This window comes from Trichosurus vulpecula, chromosome 3 (genome assembly GCF_011100635.1).
Source record: "Trichosurus vulpecula isolate mTriVul1 chromosome 3, mTriVul1.pri, whole genome shotgun sequence".
Taxonomy (NCBI): domain Eukaryota; kingdom Metazoa; phylum Chordata; class Mammalia; order Diprotodontia; family Phalangeridae; genus Trichosurus; species Trichosurus vulpecula.
The window spans coordinates 128317827-128336406 of NC_050575.1; the positions used below are offsets into that span (position 1 = coordinate 128317827).

The 18580-nt window shown below is 41.3% G+C and overlaps 1 protein-coding gene across 3 annotated transcripts in view; it reads left to right on the plus strand.

Annotated features, from left to right (window-relative positions):
• NEK6 (NIMA related kinase 6) overlaps positions 1-18580 on the plus strand; it is a 125652-nt gene that overhangs the window by 94682 nt on the left and 12390 nt on the right. For all 3 annotated transcript variants that reach the window (XM_036748988.1, XM_036748990.1, XM_036748989.1), the window contains exon 8: positions 8873-8967. In XM_036748988.1, the coding sequence (XP_036604883.1) occupies positions 8873-8967 (95 nt within the window). The remainder of the gene's footprint in view (positions 1-8872; positions 8968-18580) is intronic.

An 18580-nucleotide genomic window follows, 5' to 3' on the forward strand; every position in this document is an offset into this window, starting at 1 on the left:
TTTTACAGATGAGAAAACTAAGGGTGAGACAGAGGTTAAGTGACTTGTCCAGGGTCCCATGGCTTGTGTTTGAACTCAGGTCTTCCTGAATCTAAAACCGGTGCTCTATCTCTGTACCACCTAGCTGTCTCCTAAGACACATAATGTCATCCCTTTAGATCATAAGCTTCTCAAGGGCCAATATTAAATTTCTTTGTATCCCCAGTGCTTAGCACAGTATGTGGAACCCAGTAAGCTTCTAATAAATGCTTGTAGAGTGACTGAAAATGACTTTCCCAAGGACTCACAGGGAATAGAGCCGAGACAGGGCTCCTGATAAGTTGTGTTTCCTTCTAACAAGGCTAATGCCACTCATCTTCCATTTTCTTAGTGAAGCTGAGAAATGCATTTGGACAATAAAATCCTGCTTTATTGGTGGGTAGGGATGTACTTGCTCTTAACTCTGCAAACAAGAATGATTTTGAAATGCAGAAGAACAAAACCCAAAGAATCCAGATCAAAAACCAAAAACATCAAAACCAATCAGACTAACGTCAAAAGCGTCAGACAGAAATAGAAGAATTTACTGAGGAACTGTTTTAATCAAACCAGTTGTGTATATGTCCAGTGACCTGGGGAAAGGCTCTGGTCCCGCAGAGGCATCATCCACCATGAGCAGGCCTGGAAAGCAGACACTAGGAGGGAAAAACAGTGCAAGCTAAGTGTTAACCCATTTATCATTCATTTGAAAAATGATTATTAAATTATGTTTTTAAATTTATTTTTTATTTTTAGTTTACAACACTCAGTTCTTGGGTTCCAAATTTTCTCCCCCTTCCTCTCCTCCCCTCCTCCCCCAAGATGGCATGTAATCTGATATGGGTTCTACATATATCTTCACATTAAACTTATTTACACAATAGTTAAGTTGTAAAGAAGAATTATAACCAATGGAATGAGCCATGAGAAAGAAGAAACAAAACCAAAAAAGAAGGAAAAAAAGAGAGCAAATAGTTTGCCTCAACCTGCATTCAGACTCCATAATTCTTTCTCTGGAAGTGCACAGCTTTTTCCATCATGAGTCTTTTGGAGCTGTCTTTGATGGACCTTGTATTACTGAGAAGAGCCAAGTCTGTCAAAGTTAGTCATCACAGATACCATGTGTCTATGATCGTGTATAATGTTCTCCTGGTTCTTTTGCCCTCAGTCAGCATCAGATCATATAGGTCTTTCCACATTATTATGAAGTCTGCCTGCTCCTCATTTCTTACAGCGCAGTGGTATTCCATTACATTCATATACCACAACTTGTTTATCCATTCCCTAATTGATGGGCATCCCCTTGATTTCCAATTCTTTGCCACCACAAAAAGAGCTGCTATAAATATTTTTATACATACTGGTTCCTTTCCCACTTGTGTGATCTCTTTGGGATATAACCCTAGAAAGTAGTATTTCTGGGTCAAAGGGTATGCATGTTTTTAGAGCTCTTTGGGCATAGTTCCAAATTGCTCTCCAGAATGGCTGGATCAGTTCACAACTCCACCAACAATGAAACAGTGTTCCAATTTTCCCACATCCTCTCTAGCATTTATGATTTTCCTGTTTTGTCATGTTAGTCAGCCTGACAGAAGAGATATGGTAGGTACCTAAGAGTTGTTTTGATTTGCATTTCTCTAATCAATAGTGATTTAGAGCATTTTTTCATATGACTGTAGATGTCTTTAATTTCTTCCTCTGAAAACTGCCTGTTCATATCCTTTGATCATTTATCAATTGGGGAATGACTTGTATTCCTATAAATTTGACTCAGTTCCCTGTGTATTTTAGAGATGAGGCCTTTATCAGAGACACTGGTTGTAGAAATTCTTTCCCAATTTTCTGCTTCCCTCCTAATCTTTGTTACATTTTCTTTGTACAAAAACTTTTCAATTTAACATAGATTATTAAATTATTAGCAGTAACAAATAGTGTAAAAGATGTCATCAAAGACGTGTCTGCCTGGAAAAGGGGAGAGGTCCATCATGTAGCGAGGGTGAGAGCTAACAAATGGACAGCCTCCATGCTGTATATCTTCTTTTTAAAAAAAATTATTTTATTTTCAGTTCAGAGAACAAAAGCATTTCCATAGCACAGTACAATAAAAAGATGATTGCACATGAAACTGCAAATCTCCCACATACAACTTGCCTTTCACTCCAAATATACAACAAAGTTATGTAAAATTTCTTTTTTTTTCCTTTTTTTGTTCTATCCCTTCTCCTTGCCCTAGAGATGTCTACCATTAGACAGAAATAGGTGTGTGTGTGTATGTGTGTGTATGTGTGTGTTTATTATACATATTTCTATTTATCAGTTCTTTCTCTGGTTGCAGATAGTGTCTTTCTTCATATGTCCTTTATTTTTAATTTGTGTATTTATAGTAGTCAGAATGACTTAGTCCCTCAAAGTTGTTCTTAAAATAATATGGCTGTTACTATATACAATGTTCTCCTAGTTCTGCTCACTTCACTCTAAATCATTTCATGCAAGTCTTTCCATGCTTTTCTAAGACCAATGAACTTATCATTTCTTACAGCGTAGTAGCGTTCCATCATAATCATACACCATAACTTGTTCAGCCATTCCCCAGTTGATTGGGATCCATGCAGTTTCCAGTTCTTTGCCACCACAAAGAGAACTGCCATGTAATTCCCATTTGTGAATTTCCCTCCATCTTATTTTTACTCACTATTTTCTTTCTCAGCCTCTCTTTTTACCCTATCCCCGTTACCTTATCTTCTCCCCTCCCCTCCCAACCCCCACTTTACCCACCCCTCCAAGAGTCCTCCCATCCTCTCCTCCCACACCCATTCTCAGTCTACACACCCTGCCAGAAGTCAACCCCACCCTCCCAAATCCCAGTTCATACACCCCTCCAAAAGTCCCTTCCCCATCCTGTCCCCCAGTTTTCTCACCTCCCTACATGTTCAGAAGACTTCTACACCCTTCCAGATATACACTTTTTTGGTAACAAAAAGCTGTATATCTTCTAATGTTAGGAGACCTAAGGCCCCCAGCAAGTTGAATAGACACCTTCCCTCCCCTCCCAGAAAGTTACAGGAAGATCTGGAGAAAAGTCACACAGACGAGAATGTGTACATGGGTTGCAATCTGCATCATCAGAGAGAGTGCCCGCTTCACTCCTCAGCTTCAGTGTGTTCAGAAATAACATTCATAACCACCATTTATAGGCAGGATTTAAATCTATTTCCCTCTTACTCCAAGTCTGGTACTCTATTGACTGTTCCACAATGCCCCTCTGATATACCATCTCTGAGAAGAGAATTTAGAGCACTTTAAAATCATGGAAGGAGAGATTTCAGGATATCTGTGTTGCTCTGACATCTACATCCTGGTCTAGTCTACTGTAAGTCTTGAAAACTAAAGTGGCCTGGGTGGGTGGGTGGGTGTGTGTGTGTGTGTGTACACACACGCACACACATATACATTACTTATCTCTTCTACTCTTAACATCTTGAAGGTCAGGGACCTGGAATATTCACTCTGGAAAGGACCTTAGAACATAAAATGTGAAAAACATACTTTTCCAGCTCAAAGTGATCTTTGAGGTGATGTGGTCAGTCTAATCTCCTCATTTTACAGAAGAGGACACTGACGCTCTGAGAAGTCACCTTAAATCATTTTCCATAGATCCTGGCAGATTAGAATCCATCATCTTTCTCTTATCTTCCCTTCCTCTTTAAGAGTTTGGAGACCGTAGCAGTACTGAGTACTCCCAACACAGACTCCCTGTCTCTTTGTCTCTGTCTCTGTCTCTCTCTCCGTCTCCCTCTCTCTTTTTCTCTCCTTCCCTCCCCCCCCTCCACCTCTTCCTTCTCTCTACTGTTCTCTTCCTCTTTAGACTCTTATGTGCCACAGTCCTTCAGGGTCCTGAGAGGCTCCTGGCCTTAAGTGCTCTCAAATCCAGTTTGGGTCACCGAGTGCCCACCTCCTGGCATAAAAGTTAAGACAGGGGAGGGCAAACAACATAATGGCTTTGCCTTCTGATTCACAATTGTCGTTTCATATATAGCCCAGTGTCCAGCCTCAGATCACAGCAGTGTGAATAAGCATGTGATCCAGATGAGTGAGTCCTTTTTCTTATTTGAAGCTGGTACCTTTGGGTTATACCATTACATTAAATGAGTCTGGGACACAGTCCTCTCTAGCATGTCTGTTATTGTTTCTGTGGGGTTGTCAGAAAATGCACAGGACAACTCCCCTTCCCCCTACCCTCCACCTATTTCTTTGTTTAAAAAATTGATGCACTAATTTCTTTATAACCATTGAGGGAATGGAGAGAGGGGCCCAGTTCTCTTCCTGGCCTGGCCAGCAGTCTGAAGGAATTCCCCTGTAATGAGCTGCTTCTACCAAACCGCACAGGACTTCCAGCCTAATCATCTGGGCTTACCCTTGTATTGCTTTAGCCAGTTTGACAAGGATGGTCTAATCAGAGACTATTAATCAGAAACTTTCTTTGGCATCTGCCCAACTGGGAGTTGAAATGTTCCTGCACATGTGAAATTATCTGGTCTACAGATGACTTTGCAAGTCACCAAGGTCCCAGCAGGGTCAAGAGTCTGCTATGAGCAAGTGCATGCTGTCCCCACAGCTTCCAGTCTTCTCTCCCTGAATTCCCTGCATGTAGTGAGGTTAAATAGCTAGTTACTTCTTTGTAGGAAAAATCTGGTTTTGTAGAAAGACCTTGGCCATGACCCATTCTACAAAAACAAGATTTGGAATTGTTGAGGGACGCAGTGGATAGAGTGCTGGGCCTAGAGTCAGGAAGGTTCATCTTCCTGAGTTCCAATCTGGACTAGATGTGTCACCCTGGACAAGTCACTTCACCCTGTTTGCCTCAGTTCCTCATCTGTAAGATGAGCTGGAGAAGGAAGTGGCAAACCCCTGTAGTATCTTTGCCAAGAAAACCCCAAATGGGGTCACAGAGTCAGAGGTGACTGGAATGATTGAACAACATAACATTCTGAGGAGATATTTGTAACTGTGATGACGGGGATCATATGATTCCGTGATTTGAAATTTTATCTGTAGAACATAAGATGCTAGAATTGAGAGATGCTTTAGAACGAAAGTTCTAGCAATCTATGTCCCTTACATTCTATGCTCTAAGGCCCTCTCTTACTATTCTAGGCACCGAGGTACTTCACAGTGCTAACACTCTGATCTAAGGTCCCTTCCAGCTCTGACATTTTATAAATAATACTTTTTTCAGAAGTCACATTTTCCATTGTCATCGGCTCTCATTGCCTACATCCTGTCCTGTCCATTCGTGTCTCCCTACACTTCCTCCCCTCTTCTTCTGTTCTTCCTGAGCTGTAGGATTTTTCTTTTCAATACCACATGGATTTGCTTGTCCCAGTAACCAGGTACCTACAGATACCCATAGGACCCTCAGAAAAGCACCTTAGTTAGGGGTTCCAAATAAGTAACAAAATATATTCTTCAGCTGTTTCATTTTTATTCTCAAAAAAAGTTGAACAGGAACTTAAAAACCTTAGGTGAAAGCTTTGCCTTTTTCATATACAAAACCACAAGTATTTCAAAACATTTCGAAGTTTGTTTTGACAGGAACGGAATGTCTCAGGAATGAAGGGATGCTTTAATCAGCTCCCCCTTTGAGGTCCCTGTTTTGCTCTGATATTTCTCTGTTTGAAACTCAGATTTCTCTGTAAAGATACAACAAAGGTCAGAATTTGTTAAGTTCCTCTTTCATATTGAGAGCTCCATCCCCCACTGTGAAAAAGAGGAGTGAGAGATTGGGAAGCCATGTTTGGGCGCCGGATTAGAGATTTGCTGGAAGGTGCTGTTGAAACAGAAACAATAAAAGATTCCCTTATCAGATCGTCTATTTCAAGATCAGTCAGGAGTAACTCCTGAGTTTTGTTGCCTTGGGTTTAGTCATTCTGTCAGGCAGTCTTTATTGAATTCCCTCAGGTGACTGGACTAGCTCATGTCTAAGATTTCTCCCAGCACCAACATTCTCTGATCTCACATTCAGCACTCACAGGTTCCTTCCATCTCTAACCTTCTTTGTTTTCAAGTCCCTTCTGGTTTTGACATTCTGTGTTCTATGTTCCGTATCCTAACACGCTGTATTCTCAGGGCGCTTTTAGCTCTAACGTTCTATGGGTTAGGTCCCTTCTAATTTTGACATTCTGTGTTCTGTATTCTCAGGGCCCTTCTAGATCTAACATTCTATGTTTCCAGGTCCCTTCTGGTTTTGATATTCTGTGTTTTCTGTTCTATATCCTAACACGCTGTATTCTCAGGGCCCTCCCAGCTCTACTGTCTTACGATTTCAACATAGCTCTAACTAACCAAATGTTAGTTAGATGTAAATGTAAATGATTATTTACATCAGGCATTATGTGTGACAGTACCACAGCTGTGCAGATGTACAGTAAAACTCCAAAATCAAGAATGAGGACCAAATGTGTGCCAATCTTGGAAAATTACTGGCAAGCTTTTAATACTAGGAAGCCCTCAGACAGGGATTGTAGTAGCTTGTATAGATGTAGTGCTTTTATGATTACAAGTTGCTTTACAGCTGTTACCATCTTTGAACCTGAATAGTCCTGCAAGTTTTGTAGAGCAGGAGTGTCTAGCAAATGGATATTGCATTCTTTGTAACTGTAAAGTACTATATAAAGGTAAGTTATTGTTGCTAGGACGTTCCCCTTAGCCCTCACGTAATATACCCTGTATCTCTCCAGTGCATTTATTTATTGTGTGTCTTACTTACCTGTTTGTGTGTTTTAATTCTGTTATGAGAATGTAGGCTCCTCTCTGAACTTTGTACCATTCCTAGTATTGAACCTTAGGGCCTTTGGACCCTTGGCCCATAGGAACTTAATACATATTTGTTTAATTGAATTGAAATGAATCAACTTCGTTTTACAACTGAGTCCCAGAGAGAGAAAGTGACCTTGCCAGGGTTTTGTGGGTATTAAGTTATAGAACTGGGTTTTGAACCCAGCTTTCAAGATTTCAGATTCGGTCTGCTTCTGGGGTGATGTTACTACAGGGTCAGGGGAGCAGGGAAGGGGTGCTAAACCTCCTTGGATCTGATAATGACAATGTCTGCTGTATAGCCATCACTGAAATAAAGATGCCATTAGGTTGAGAACAGAAATACCAACATAGGAACAGTCTCCTAATTTACTGGCCATTGATGGACAAGTTCCCATGACTGCACAGTTTCCTTCTTTCCCGTCATACCTGCGGTGTTCTCTGCTCTCTCACAGCATCTCTGCACACTAATGAAACCCATCTGGAATAGATGGGGGAATTTGTAGCACCGGATTCTGGTTCTTTCTACTTCTGCTGCATGGAGCACAAAGCAACTGAGATGATGCTGATGTCCCAGGATGAGTCTCTGACCTCATTCACACTTGTAACTGTGGCTCAGAGTTGCATGTGGCAGAGGATAAACTTAGGCTTGAGTAAACCACTTTCCTTCATATAATGAATCACCCTCTGACTTCCTCTGTAGGCTAGCTGTGCCTTCTCTGCCACTGGCCCAAAGGGTCTTTGTCTTATTAATTGTTTTGACTGTCTGGAGGTAGAAATTCACTTCACACAAATGAAGTATTTCCAAAAATTCTTTATTATTCCTAAATCTTAAGTACATAAGGGGGACCATGCCATGGAAAAGAACTGTGCTGTAAGTCCTTTTGTAAAGTGATGCCTCCTGATTTACAGATCCTCATTTGAGTGATCACGGAGTAGGTTAAAGGCAGGTACTTTATCTTATATAAGCTTTATCTATTCTCAAGTGTAAAGCAAAATATTCTACACATAGTAGGCACTTGATTGTCCGCAGAATTGAAAAGCCAAGTATGTCTGCATGGGTTTTTTTTCTGTGTGTGTGTATGTACGTGCGCATATATATACAGAAATATGATATTCCATGATACAGATGTAAATATATACACAAAAATCATTACTCTCTTTTTCTCTCTACATATAGATAAAACATATATATATATGTATATATATATATATATATATATATATCAAATACTAGGAAGAAGGAGAGAGCGTGGGGCTAGATAAATATATGTATGTATATGTATATATACATTTATAGAGAGAGTAATGATTGTTTTTATCATTTAACAAATGAACACACCAGGGGCCAGAAAGGTGAAGATTTGCCCAAATGAATTGTAGAGAGCAAGGAAGGAAGGTAGGAAAGGAGGGAGGGAGAGAGGAAGAGAGAAACAAAGAGGACTCACCTCTGTGTAATGAGTTTTTCAGAAGTAGATTGATAATACAGGCATGCCCATACTTTCTGCAGGTTTTGCACTTTCTTTTTTGCTCTCTTTGCTTCTCCACCCTACCTGGTAGCTTATTTAAAGATCTGATCTAGTACCTCAGCAAAGCTCTAAAAACTCTCAGACTGATGAGGAGAACAAACATCATTTGATGCATATTGTCCATTGGAAAGGCTATCTTTTAATAACTTATATTCCTTGGGGAAGGAAGAGAGGGAAATAGAGTTGTAGAATATTAGGACAGGAAGGGATCTGAGAACATAGATTATAAGAATTGGAAGTAACCTTGGAATAGCAATAATTTTAACATAGAATATTTGAAAACAGTTAACACTAGGTAGAACCTTGGAGTTTGTCAAGTCCAGTACTCTCATTTTACAGATGAAGAAACCGAGGTGAGAAGATGATTACTCACCCAGCCCAAGATTAGAACATGTGTTCTGTCTCCCAGTCCTAGTTTTCATCTACTACGCTGCTACCTTCCCAGTTTTGCTGACTTTTTCTTTCTCTAACAAAAAAAAAAAAGTAAATCTCTTTTCCCTGCTTCATTTCAGTTGGAACACCTTACTACATGTCCCCGGAGAGAATTCATGAAAATGGCTATAACTTTAAGTCTGATATCTGGTCTTTGGGCTGTTTATTGTATGAGGTAAGAAATTTCAGTGATTTAATTTAATGTTGTGGGGAAGAGTATTTATTCAAGGTAAAGGCATGGGGCAAGACTGATTATTGCTCCAAAAAACTATTAAGGCACAGAATGTTAAAGCTATAATCATGTGTCAAGAACCAGCTACTTGGCATCAAAAAATTAGGTTCCAATCCTGGCTCTGTTCTTTATTATCTCTATGACTTCAGGTGATGACTTAATCTCTTTGAGTATTTTCCCCATCTACAAAGTGAGAGGATTGGACTAGATGCTGTTTAAGGTCCGTCCTGGCTGGAAGATCTTGATCGACCATAGAATACAGAATGTTGCAAGGAAGAAAGGAGCATGGAACTGTTCAGAAGATGATGGCTGGGCTAGTTTGTCTGGACATAGGATACATAAAGGCTAGAGAGGCAGGGTGGAGGGCTTGAATGCCAGTTTAAGGGTTTAGACTTAGCTCTACCATGAGTAACTCAATGAGTTGAATATTCGCATTTGATTAATAAGGACATCAAGGCACAGAGTAAGAAGGTTACTTGCCCAGGGACATGGAACCTTTTGCTTTCATAGGAATAAGGAGCTACTGAATTTAAAAAAAAATTTCACCAGTATAATTACATGACTGAAGCTATTCTTTAAGAAGATTAATCAGGCACCTATTAAGATGGATTGGAAGGGGAAAGACTGAAGGCAGGAAGACTAATTAGGAGGCTGTTGCAAAAATCTAGATAGAGATAAGGTTGAACTAAGATATCGTCTTTGGGACTAGGGAGCTATTACAGAGGTAAAGTCATACGACTGGGAAGCTGATTAGATATTTGAAATAAGAGAGCTAACAGAGTCAAAGATAATTCTGGCATTTTGAGCCTGGGTGGTTGGTGGGGATATCAGTATAGTGAGAGAAAGTTGGATGGGTGGCAGGTATGAGGGAGGGTAATTAAGAGCTCGGTTTTGGTCACATTTGAGGCACCTGTCTGGCTTCTGTGTGTAAATATCCAAGAGGCAATTTGACCTGCAGGTGTGAAGCTTAGAAGAGAGAACACAAATATACAGATTTGGGAGACATGCAGTGATGGTCGAAGCTTTGGAAAAGAATGTGATTTATCTCTGCTCTTCTGCCCTTGATAGAGTTGCAGAGAGGCAGATCTGGAATTGGAATGAGGGGAAAATATCCAAACAATGAGAAGGGTCCCCAAATGGAATGGATTGCCTGTTGATATTCTGAATTTCGCAGCACGAGAGGTCTTCCAGTAAAAGCTGGATGGGTGCTTATCAGAGATCTTAGAGATGTATGTGTAGGGTTCCCAAGCAAGTAAAAGTTGAAAAAGAAGGAGCAGTGAAGTCCTTCCAAATTTCAGATTCTGTGAAAAAGGCCAAAGATAGAGCCTTGGAGGACACCTACATTTAGGGAGGAGGAAGAGGATCCAGCAAATGAGACATCACCATCGTAATCATAGATAACGTTTATATAACACTTTTGGTTAGCAAAACATTTTATGTAGTTTATTTCATCTGCTCCTCATAACAACCTACAAGGTGGGTACCATTGTTAACCCTTTTATGACTAAGGAGACTGAGGCTAAGAAAGGTTAAATGATGCTTTGGCTCACATAGCTAGTAAGCACCTAAGACAGGATTTGTCCCCGGATCTTCCTGACTCCAAGTCTAAGACTGCTGAGGAGAAGTCAGGCTTAGGAGATCCAGGAGAAAGCAAGGTCATAGAGACTTGACAGGGAAGAAGAGAGTAGCAACACAGAGAGGATATATAACAGTATTAAGTATTGCAGAAAGGTCAAAGATGATGGAGTCACTGGTGATGTAGATGGCAGCTTCAGTAATGGTGATGATGGCAGCGAGGTTGCAGAGGGTTCAGGAGTGAGTAGGAGAAAAGAAAGCAAAGCTAATGTAAAAGGGAAAAAATAGATCAAGGAGCAGGAGGATCAAGAGAATGTTTTAAAATGGGGAGATGAGCCTATTTATAGGCAAAGGAGCCTCCGGAAACAGATAGATGGACCTAGAAATTGAAAACAAGAAAAGGTAGTAGTCAAGTCCTGAAAACCTGAATTCCTCACAGGTATTTTGTACTGAGCTGATTGTTTTGTTCCACTTATCATAAGTCAGGTGCCTTAACTTTTCTGTTCCTAATAGCCTTAATTTGAAGCATGTTGACTTCCGTTGATTTTAAATGGTCTTAAGTGGTTCTCTGCAGTGATTCAGGATCCCTGATTTCATTCTCATGGATGCCGTCTCACCCCAGCAGAACCGTAATTCCTTTTTAAATTTTATTTTTATTCAGAACCTAACAAACATTAAATAAAATGAACATTTCTATAGATGATACACAAAATTGCAATCCTCTGCGATATAGCTTGCTTTTCCTTTTAAGTATATAATACATTTTAACAGGTAACTTTCAAAACTCCTGCTTTTCTCTTTTTCCTTCTGGCCTTATGTTCTATGCATTTTTAAGAAATAATTCACTGACCTTCTATTCATTCTTTTTCTATTTTTTGACAACCCTATCTTCCTTGTCCACTAAAAAAAACCCAAAACCCTAGTGGGAAATTTGCATAATCAAATCCAAAAAATTCCCATATTGGCCATGTCCATAAATTCATGTATATTCTTCACCCTGAGCCCATCCCCATACTTCATTTTGTTGTTGTTGAATTGTTTTCAGTCGTGTCCAGCTCTTCAGAACTCCATTTGGGGGTTTTCTTGGCAAATATACTGGAGTAGTTTGTCATTTTCTTCTCCAGGTTATTTTACAGATGAGGAAACTGAGGCAAATTGAGTTACCCAAGTCACTTCCCAGGGTCGCATATCTAGTAAGTGTCTTGAGGCCAGATTTGTATTTAGGTCTTCTGACTCTAGGCCTGGCACTCTATGTACTGCACCATTTATCTGCCCCATTTTTCATTTGGGAGAACTGTAAGTTCTTCATTGTGGGTGTTCCCACGACAAACATAGCTCTTAACCCCAACATGCCTTACTTGATTGTTTATGAGTTGCTGTGGCCAAAAAAATTATTTTCCCATGGCTAATCTGCAATCAACAATCTATATGTAGCATTTAACAAAGTCAATCATCTTTTCCTCTTGGATACTCTACGTATTCTAGATATTCCCGATACCATTCCCTCCTCATTCTCCTCTCACCTTATCTGACCACTCTTTCTGAGTCTCCTTTACTAAATCTTCATCCAAGTCTTGCCAACTAAACCATGGGTTTCCCCCATGGCTCTATCCTGGCCCTTCTTCCCTCTAAATATACTGTTTCGCTTGGTGAGCTCATAGCTCCCACAGGTTAAATTATCATCTCTGTACAGATAATTCCCAGATCTATATCTCTAGCTCTTATCTCTTCTGAGCACCAGTCTTATTTTACCAGCTGCCTTTTGAGTATCTCAAACCAGATGTCCTTTAGTCATCTCACATTCAGCACGTTTGAAACAAAAGTCATTATCTTTCTCCCACATCCTCTCCTCTTCCAGTTTTCCTATTACTCTTGAGGATACTACCATTCTCCTAAACAGTTAGGCTCACAACCTTGGTGTCATTCTCAACTCCTCACTCCCACTCTACCCAGACACCCAATTTGTTGCCAGATCATTTTGTCTTTTACATTCACAAAAATCTTGTGTATGTCCCCTTCTCTGCTCTCACAATAGCCACCGTTGTTATATAGGCCCTTATAGCCTCATGCCCGGTCTGTTGCATTAGCCTTCTGAGTGGTTTCCCAGCTTTCAGTCTTTCCTGATCCCAATCCTTCCTTTACTCAGCTGCCAAAATGATTTTCCTGGATCACCCCTTACTCAAGCTCAACTGGCTTCCTGCTGTCTGGAGGATCAAGTAGAAAAAGCTGTGTTTGGCATTGAAAGCCCTTCACAGTCTGGCCCCCTCCTACCTTTCTGGTCTTCTGCTTTACCCCTCTCTCCATACTCTCGCTGCACAGGCCTGCTTACTATTCCTTACACACTATACTCCCATCTCAACTACACCTTTTCAGGGCCCTACTCCCATACCTGGAATGCTCTCCTTCCTCTACCCTAGTGTGTGTGCATATATATATATATATACATATATATATATACACATATATATATCTTTCAAGTTTATTAAGTATTCTGTGTCATTAGTGTCAAACTCAAATAGAAACAGATCTCTATGGGCCACATATTGACTTCAAACCCCACACGTTTATGTTATGTTGTATCGTATTTTTATTCATTTCGTTACACGTTTCTTAGTTACGTTTTAATCTGATTCTGGTCACACGGAGGAGTTTTGCGGACTGCAATTTGACACCTCTGCTCAGGCTATTTTCTCATTGGCTCTCATTTGTCCTTAGAACATAGAGCATAGAATGTCAGCTAGAATGACTCTTTGAACGCAAAATAAATACAGAATGTTACAGCTGGTAGGACCCTTAGAAGTTAAAACAAGCCAAGTCCAAGAGCATTTATTAAATGCTTACTCTGTTGCCAGGCACTTTGCTAAGTGCTGGAGATACGGAGAAAGGCAGAAAACACAGTCCCTACCCTCAAGGGGCTCACATCCTAATGGGGGAGACCATAAGATAGATGTAAGATGGGAGACACTCTGGGATGGGAAGGCATTAGCAGCTGGGTTTGTGGTGTGGGAGCCGTGCAGAAAAGGCCACCTGGAGTAGGTGGAGTGTAAGCTGAGTCTTGAAGGAAGTCAGGAAAGGTAAGAGGCAGAGGTGAAGAGGTAGCACAGGCCAGGTGTTGGGGGGGTGGCTAACGCAAAGGCAGAGAAAGAGGAGACAGAAGATCACGCTAGATAAACTGCACATGGGCCATAGGCTAAGTTATAAAGAGCATCACTGTTTAGAACAGACTGTTAGAACTGGAAGCACCGTTAGATGCCATCTAGTCCAGTTTTAGTTCTATAAAAGAAGAGCTGAGGCTGAAACGTGGAGATATCTTGCTAAAAACCCCACAGGTAGTAATAGAGCCAAAATTTAGGCCTGAGCCTTCTCATTCCAAACTGTATCCCATTGCCGCTCAAGTCTGAGGACACAAACTTGTTCTCCAGTGAATTTCTCCGATCAGCCACTGCGGCTCCCAAGGCACAGGTTGCGTGGCCTCTCTGGCCTTAATACTAATTGAACTGATGAGGTTGCCACCAGTGCCAAGCCCTGATTACACAAACCAGCTCTTTGTCCTTCTCAGCACATGTGGCTCCCATTTATCCCATTCCACCCTGAAAGTGAAGGTAGCATTGGATTTTCACCCAGCCAGTTCTTCCTTTCCAATCTTCATCTGAGGTAGCCAAATGTTTGCTTAACAAGGTAATGTCCCATTGTTAGTGCATTAACAGTCATGAGTCCCTCAGTTCGATGAGGGCTGATTTATTTGTTTGGAGCATGGGAGGGAAGGAGGACCTGCTGCTGTGGTTTGCAGGTAGGGAGGGAACTATTGGTGCTGGGAAGTCAATGAAATAGATCAATACAATCCTGCTAGAGGGATTAAACAGCCCTGGGAATATCCCAGAGCTGTTCAGAGCTGAACAGCCCTTTGCCTTCTTCAGAAGAGAACTTAACACAGCCCCAGCTGGGAACAAGATCTGTCCAGGGGCCCCAACCTGCCTATGGCATAAAATGAGAAAAATTGGATTGTTTCATGGAATGGAAAGAATACTGGTCTTGGAATAAGGACGTCCTCAGTTTGAATCCTAGCTCCCCAAAGATGGTGTAAAAATTTGGGTCAGAGGTTCTGGATTCCAGTCCTAGCTCTTGCACTACCTAGATGACTGTGGACAAGTCACTTCATCTCTACAGTTTTCAGTGTCCTTGACTGTAAAATGAGGTGTTTGTGCAAGATGTGCCCTAAGGTCCCTCCTGTGACTTGCCAGTTGTGTGATTATGGACACCACACCACACACAGTCACACCTGTACTGGCAGCTTCACAGGGTGGTGAGGAGAGCATTGGACAAAGCTTGAAGCACCTAGAAATGGTAGCTGCTGTTCTGCCCAGCTCCTCTGCCCCCAAATTTGTTTCTTCCATGCTTATCAAAGCTTGTTTGGGATGGGGAAGAATCTGGGTGTTTCCCCCATACTCAGGCTCTGTGGCAGCACCCCCGCCCCAACCTGGAGTATTGTGGTCATTTCTGGGTCTCACATTTCAGGGGAGACATTAACAAACTTGTTGGAAGGGGCTTAAAACCATTGACATGCAGTGATCCTGGGAAGAAACTGAGGATGTTTAGCCAAGAGAAGAGAAGACTTAGGAGGTGACCCTCTCTCTGTCTTTAAATATTTGAAAAGCCTTCTGGAAGAAGGATTGACCTTGTGCTGCTCAGCCCAGGAGAACAGTGAGTGGAAGGACAGGGAAGTAGATTTTGGCTCATTCTTACCTAAGGACAGATTCCCTAATAATTAGCATTAATCATGAGCAGAATAGGCTGCTACCACTAAAGATAGATAAATTAATAATAACAGCAGCAGCATTTATTTAGCACCTACTGTGTGCTAGGCATTGTGCTAAGCACTTTACAAATATCTCATTTGATCCTCACAGGGACATTGAGATGTATTATCCTCATTTTACAGTTGAGGAAATTGAGGTAAACTGAGGTCAAGTGACTTGCCCAAGGTCACATAGCTAGTAAGTGTCTGAGGATTTGAACCCAGCTCTTCCTGATTCCAGGCTCAGTGCTCTATCCAATGTAACAAATTTCCTCTAACATCCCAAACCAGTATAGCACAGAAGAAAGAATGCTGGCCTAGAGTTCAAAGACATAGGTTCAGGAAACAGAATTCTCAGTGGTGGAAAGAGCCTTGGAAGTAATCTAATCCAAGAGAAACCCCCTCTACAGTGTCTTCAGCAGGTGGCCATCCATCTTTGAAGACTTTTAATCTAGTTGACTGGATGACTTATTGAGTCATCCGAACTCCTGGCCATACTGCTTACATAATAATAGTTAGGTGGCCCAGGGCATAGAGTGCCACGCCTGGAATCAGGAAGACCTGAGTTCAAATCCAGCCTGAGACACTTACTAGCTATGTGACCCTGGGCAAGTCATTTAACCTGTATTTGCCTCAGTTTCCCCAGCTGTAAAATGGGGATAATAGCAGCACCTAACTCCCAGTATTGGAATCAAATGAGATAATATTTTCAAAGCAGTTAGTTTAGTGGCTGGCACATAGTAAAAACTATATAAATGTTAGCCATATATAAATATTAGCTGTAACTATCACTTTTCTATTCCTGGAAGTTATGACCCTCTTAATGCAGCCCAATATCCCATTAGCTTTTCTGGCCAACACTGCTGAGCTCATGTTGAACTTGCAGTCCACTAAAACCTCTTGATATTATTTCAAAACAACTTTAATCATAATCCTGCCCACCCCTGTCACACCCTTGGAGGTGAAGTTGATTTCTTTTGTACACAATTGTAAGACTTAACACTCACCCCTATTGAATTTCATCTTAAGTTCAGCCCAATGCTGTAGCCTGTCAGGATGTTTTTGGATACTGAAATGTGCTAGCTCTTAGCTGTTCCAGGTTTGCTTCATTTACAAGTCTAGTGAGCATACATACCATCTATGTTTTTATCCAAGTGATTGACAAAAATCTTAAACAGCATAGGACCAAGCACAGATCCCTGGGGCACTCCACTGGAGACCTCTGCCATGTTGACATGGGACTCTTTAAGTCCAGATGTCCAACCACTTCTGGATCCATCTGACTTTATCATCCAATCCACATCTCTCCATATTCTGCACACGGGCAGTATGAGATACTTTACCAAAAGACTTGCTGAAATCTAGGTAAATTGTACCTAGAGCATTCCCCTCATCTATGAATTTAAGAATCTTGTTTAAAAAAGGGGAGAGGAGAATTTTTCCTTTTTCTCAGTAACTTTGTTAACCATACCTTATTTCTTTTCCCTTTAGCACTAACATGCTATATGTTTTTAAATAGTATTTTTTCTGATGACATGTAAAGATGATTTTTAACACTCATTTTTTATAAAACTTTGACCAATTTTTTCCTTCCCTCCCCTCTCTGCTCTTTAAGGTGGCAAGCAGTTTGGTACAGGTTATATATAGCATATTATATTCTGAGGCCCCTCCTAATTCTAATATTTTGTGTTTTCAGCTCTTTTTAGTTTTTGACATTATGTGTTCTATGTCCTGTATTGTGACAGCTGGCCTCAGACATTAGCTGCATGTCCCTGGGCAAGTTGCTTGACTTCTCTTTGCCTCAGTTTCCTCAGCTGTAAAATGGGGCTAATAATAGTATCTACCTCCCAGAATCATTATGAAGGTCCAAAGAGACAACACTTGTGAAGTGCCCAGGACGTAGTAAGCTCTGTGTAAATGTCAGCTGTTGTTATTATGCATTTATTGGATTGGATTCCCTCTAGCGTAACTTTCAGTTCTAGCATTCTGCGATAGTTAACATGCCTACTGTGTGCCAGGCACTGTGCTGAGCACTGGGGATGCAAATTAAAAGAAAAATAGTCCCTGCTTTCAAGGAGCTTACAGTCTAAGGGGAGAAGACAGTGCGCAAAAGGAAGCTGAAAGGAGTGGGGCAGGGTTGGAGGAAAGAGCGCCAGAGGGTGTTCAGCACAAGGGCATGTTATTTTGTGGCCCCTAAACCAGGCAGAGAAGATGGTGCAAAATGGAGAATTGGCTAGAAAATTCTGAGCCCTCTATAAAGGCAGTCTTTGGGGAGGAATTTTTTGCTCCATTGATTTCCAAGATAATACAGAGAATTTAAGACAATGACAATTTAGTAGGCATGATGCTGTGCTAGTGTTTTCAGGGCACATATTGCGCCCTGTGGACACTTAGATCCTTAAGAGAGCATCATGTCCATCTCTTATTTTAAGGAGAAGACTGGGAGCCAAAGAAGCAGATCCAAGTAGGCGAGCCCAGGCCTTACAGGTTCTGAGACCAGTGCCTTTTCTACCATCCCTTTCCCTGGTCTCTGTCCCTCTCCCTCAGAGTTCCCTATCACCTTTCTGTCCCTGCCCATCCCCGACTCTCCTACCTGTTCTCTGCCTCTCATAAAATCATATATTTCAAGAGTTGAGGGAGGGGAAGGAAAACTCTGTGTGTGTGTGTGTGTGTGTGTGTGTGTGTGTGCGCGTAAGTGCACACGTGTGCACACCTGTGTGCATGCCTGTGTTTTCAGGGGAGGGTGGGAAATTAAGGTCAGCTAGATGGTGTAGTAGATAAAGCACTGGGTCTAGAGTCAGGAAGACTTCTCTCCCTGAGTTCAAATCTGGCCCCAGACGCTTACTAGCCTTGTGACTCTGGGCAAGTCACTTAACCCTGTTTGCCTAGAAAGGCAAACCTCTCTAGTGTCTTTGCCAAGAAAACCCCAAATGGGGTCACAAAAAGTCAGATGTGACTGAAAAACAGCAAGTCTTTTGGTAAAGTATCTCATACTGGGGGCAGGGGGAGGGAACTTAAAACCATATGACTTTAGAACCCAGACGAAGAAGGTTAGACCTGCATGTGTGACTTTAGAAAAAAGGATGTCAGAGCATTGGCTATAGAGCATCAGAGATGACAGCAATCTTATCATAAGCTAGAATGTCAAAACGGAAAATGTTTAGAGGCTTTAGAGCTGGAGGAGAC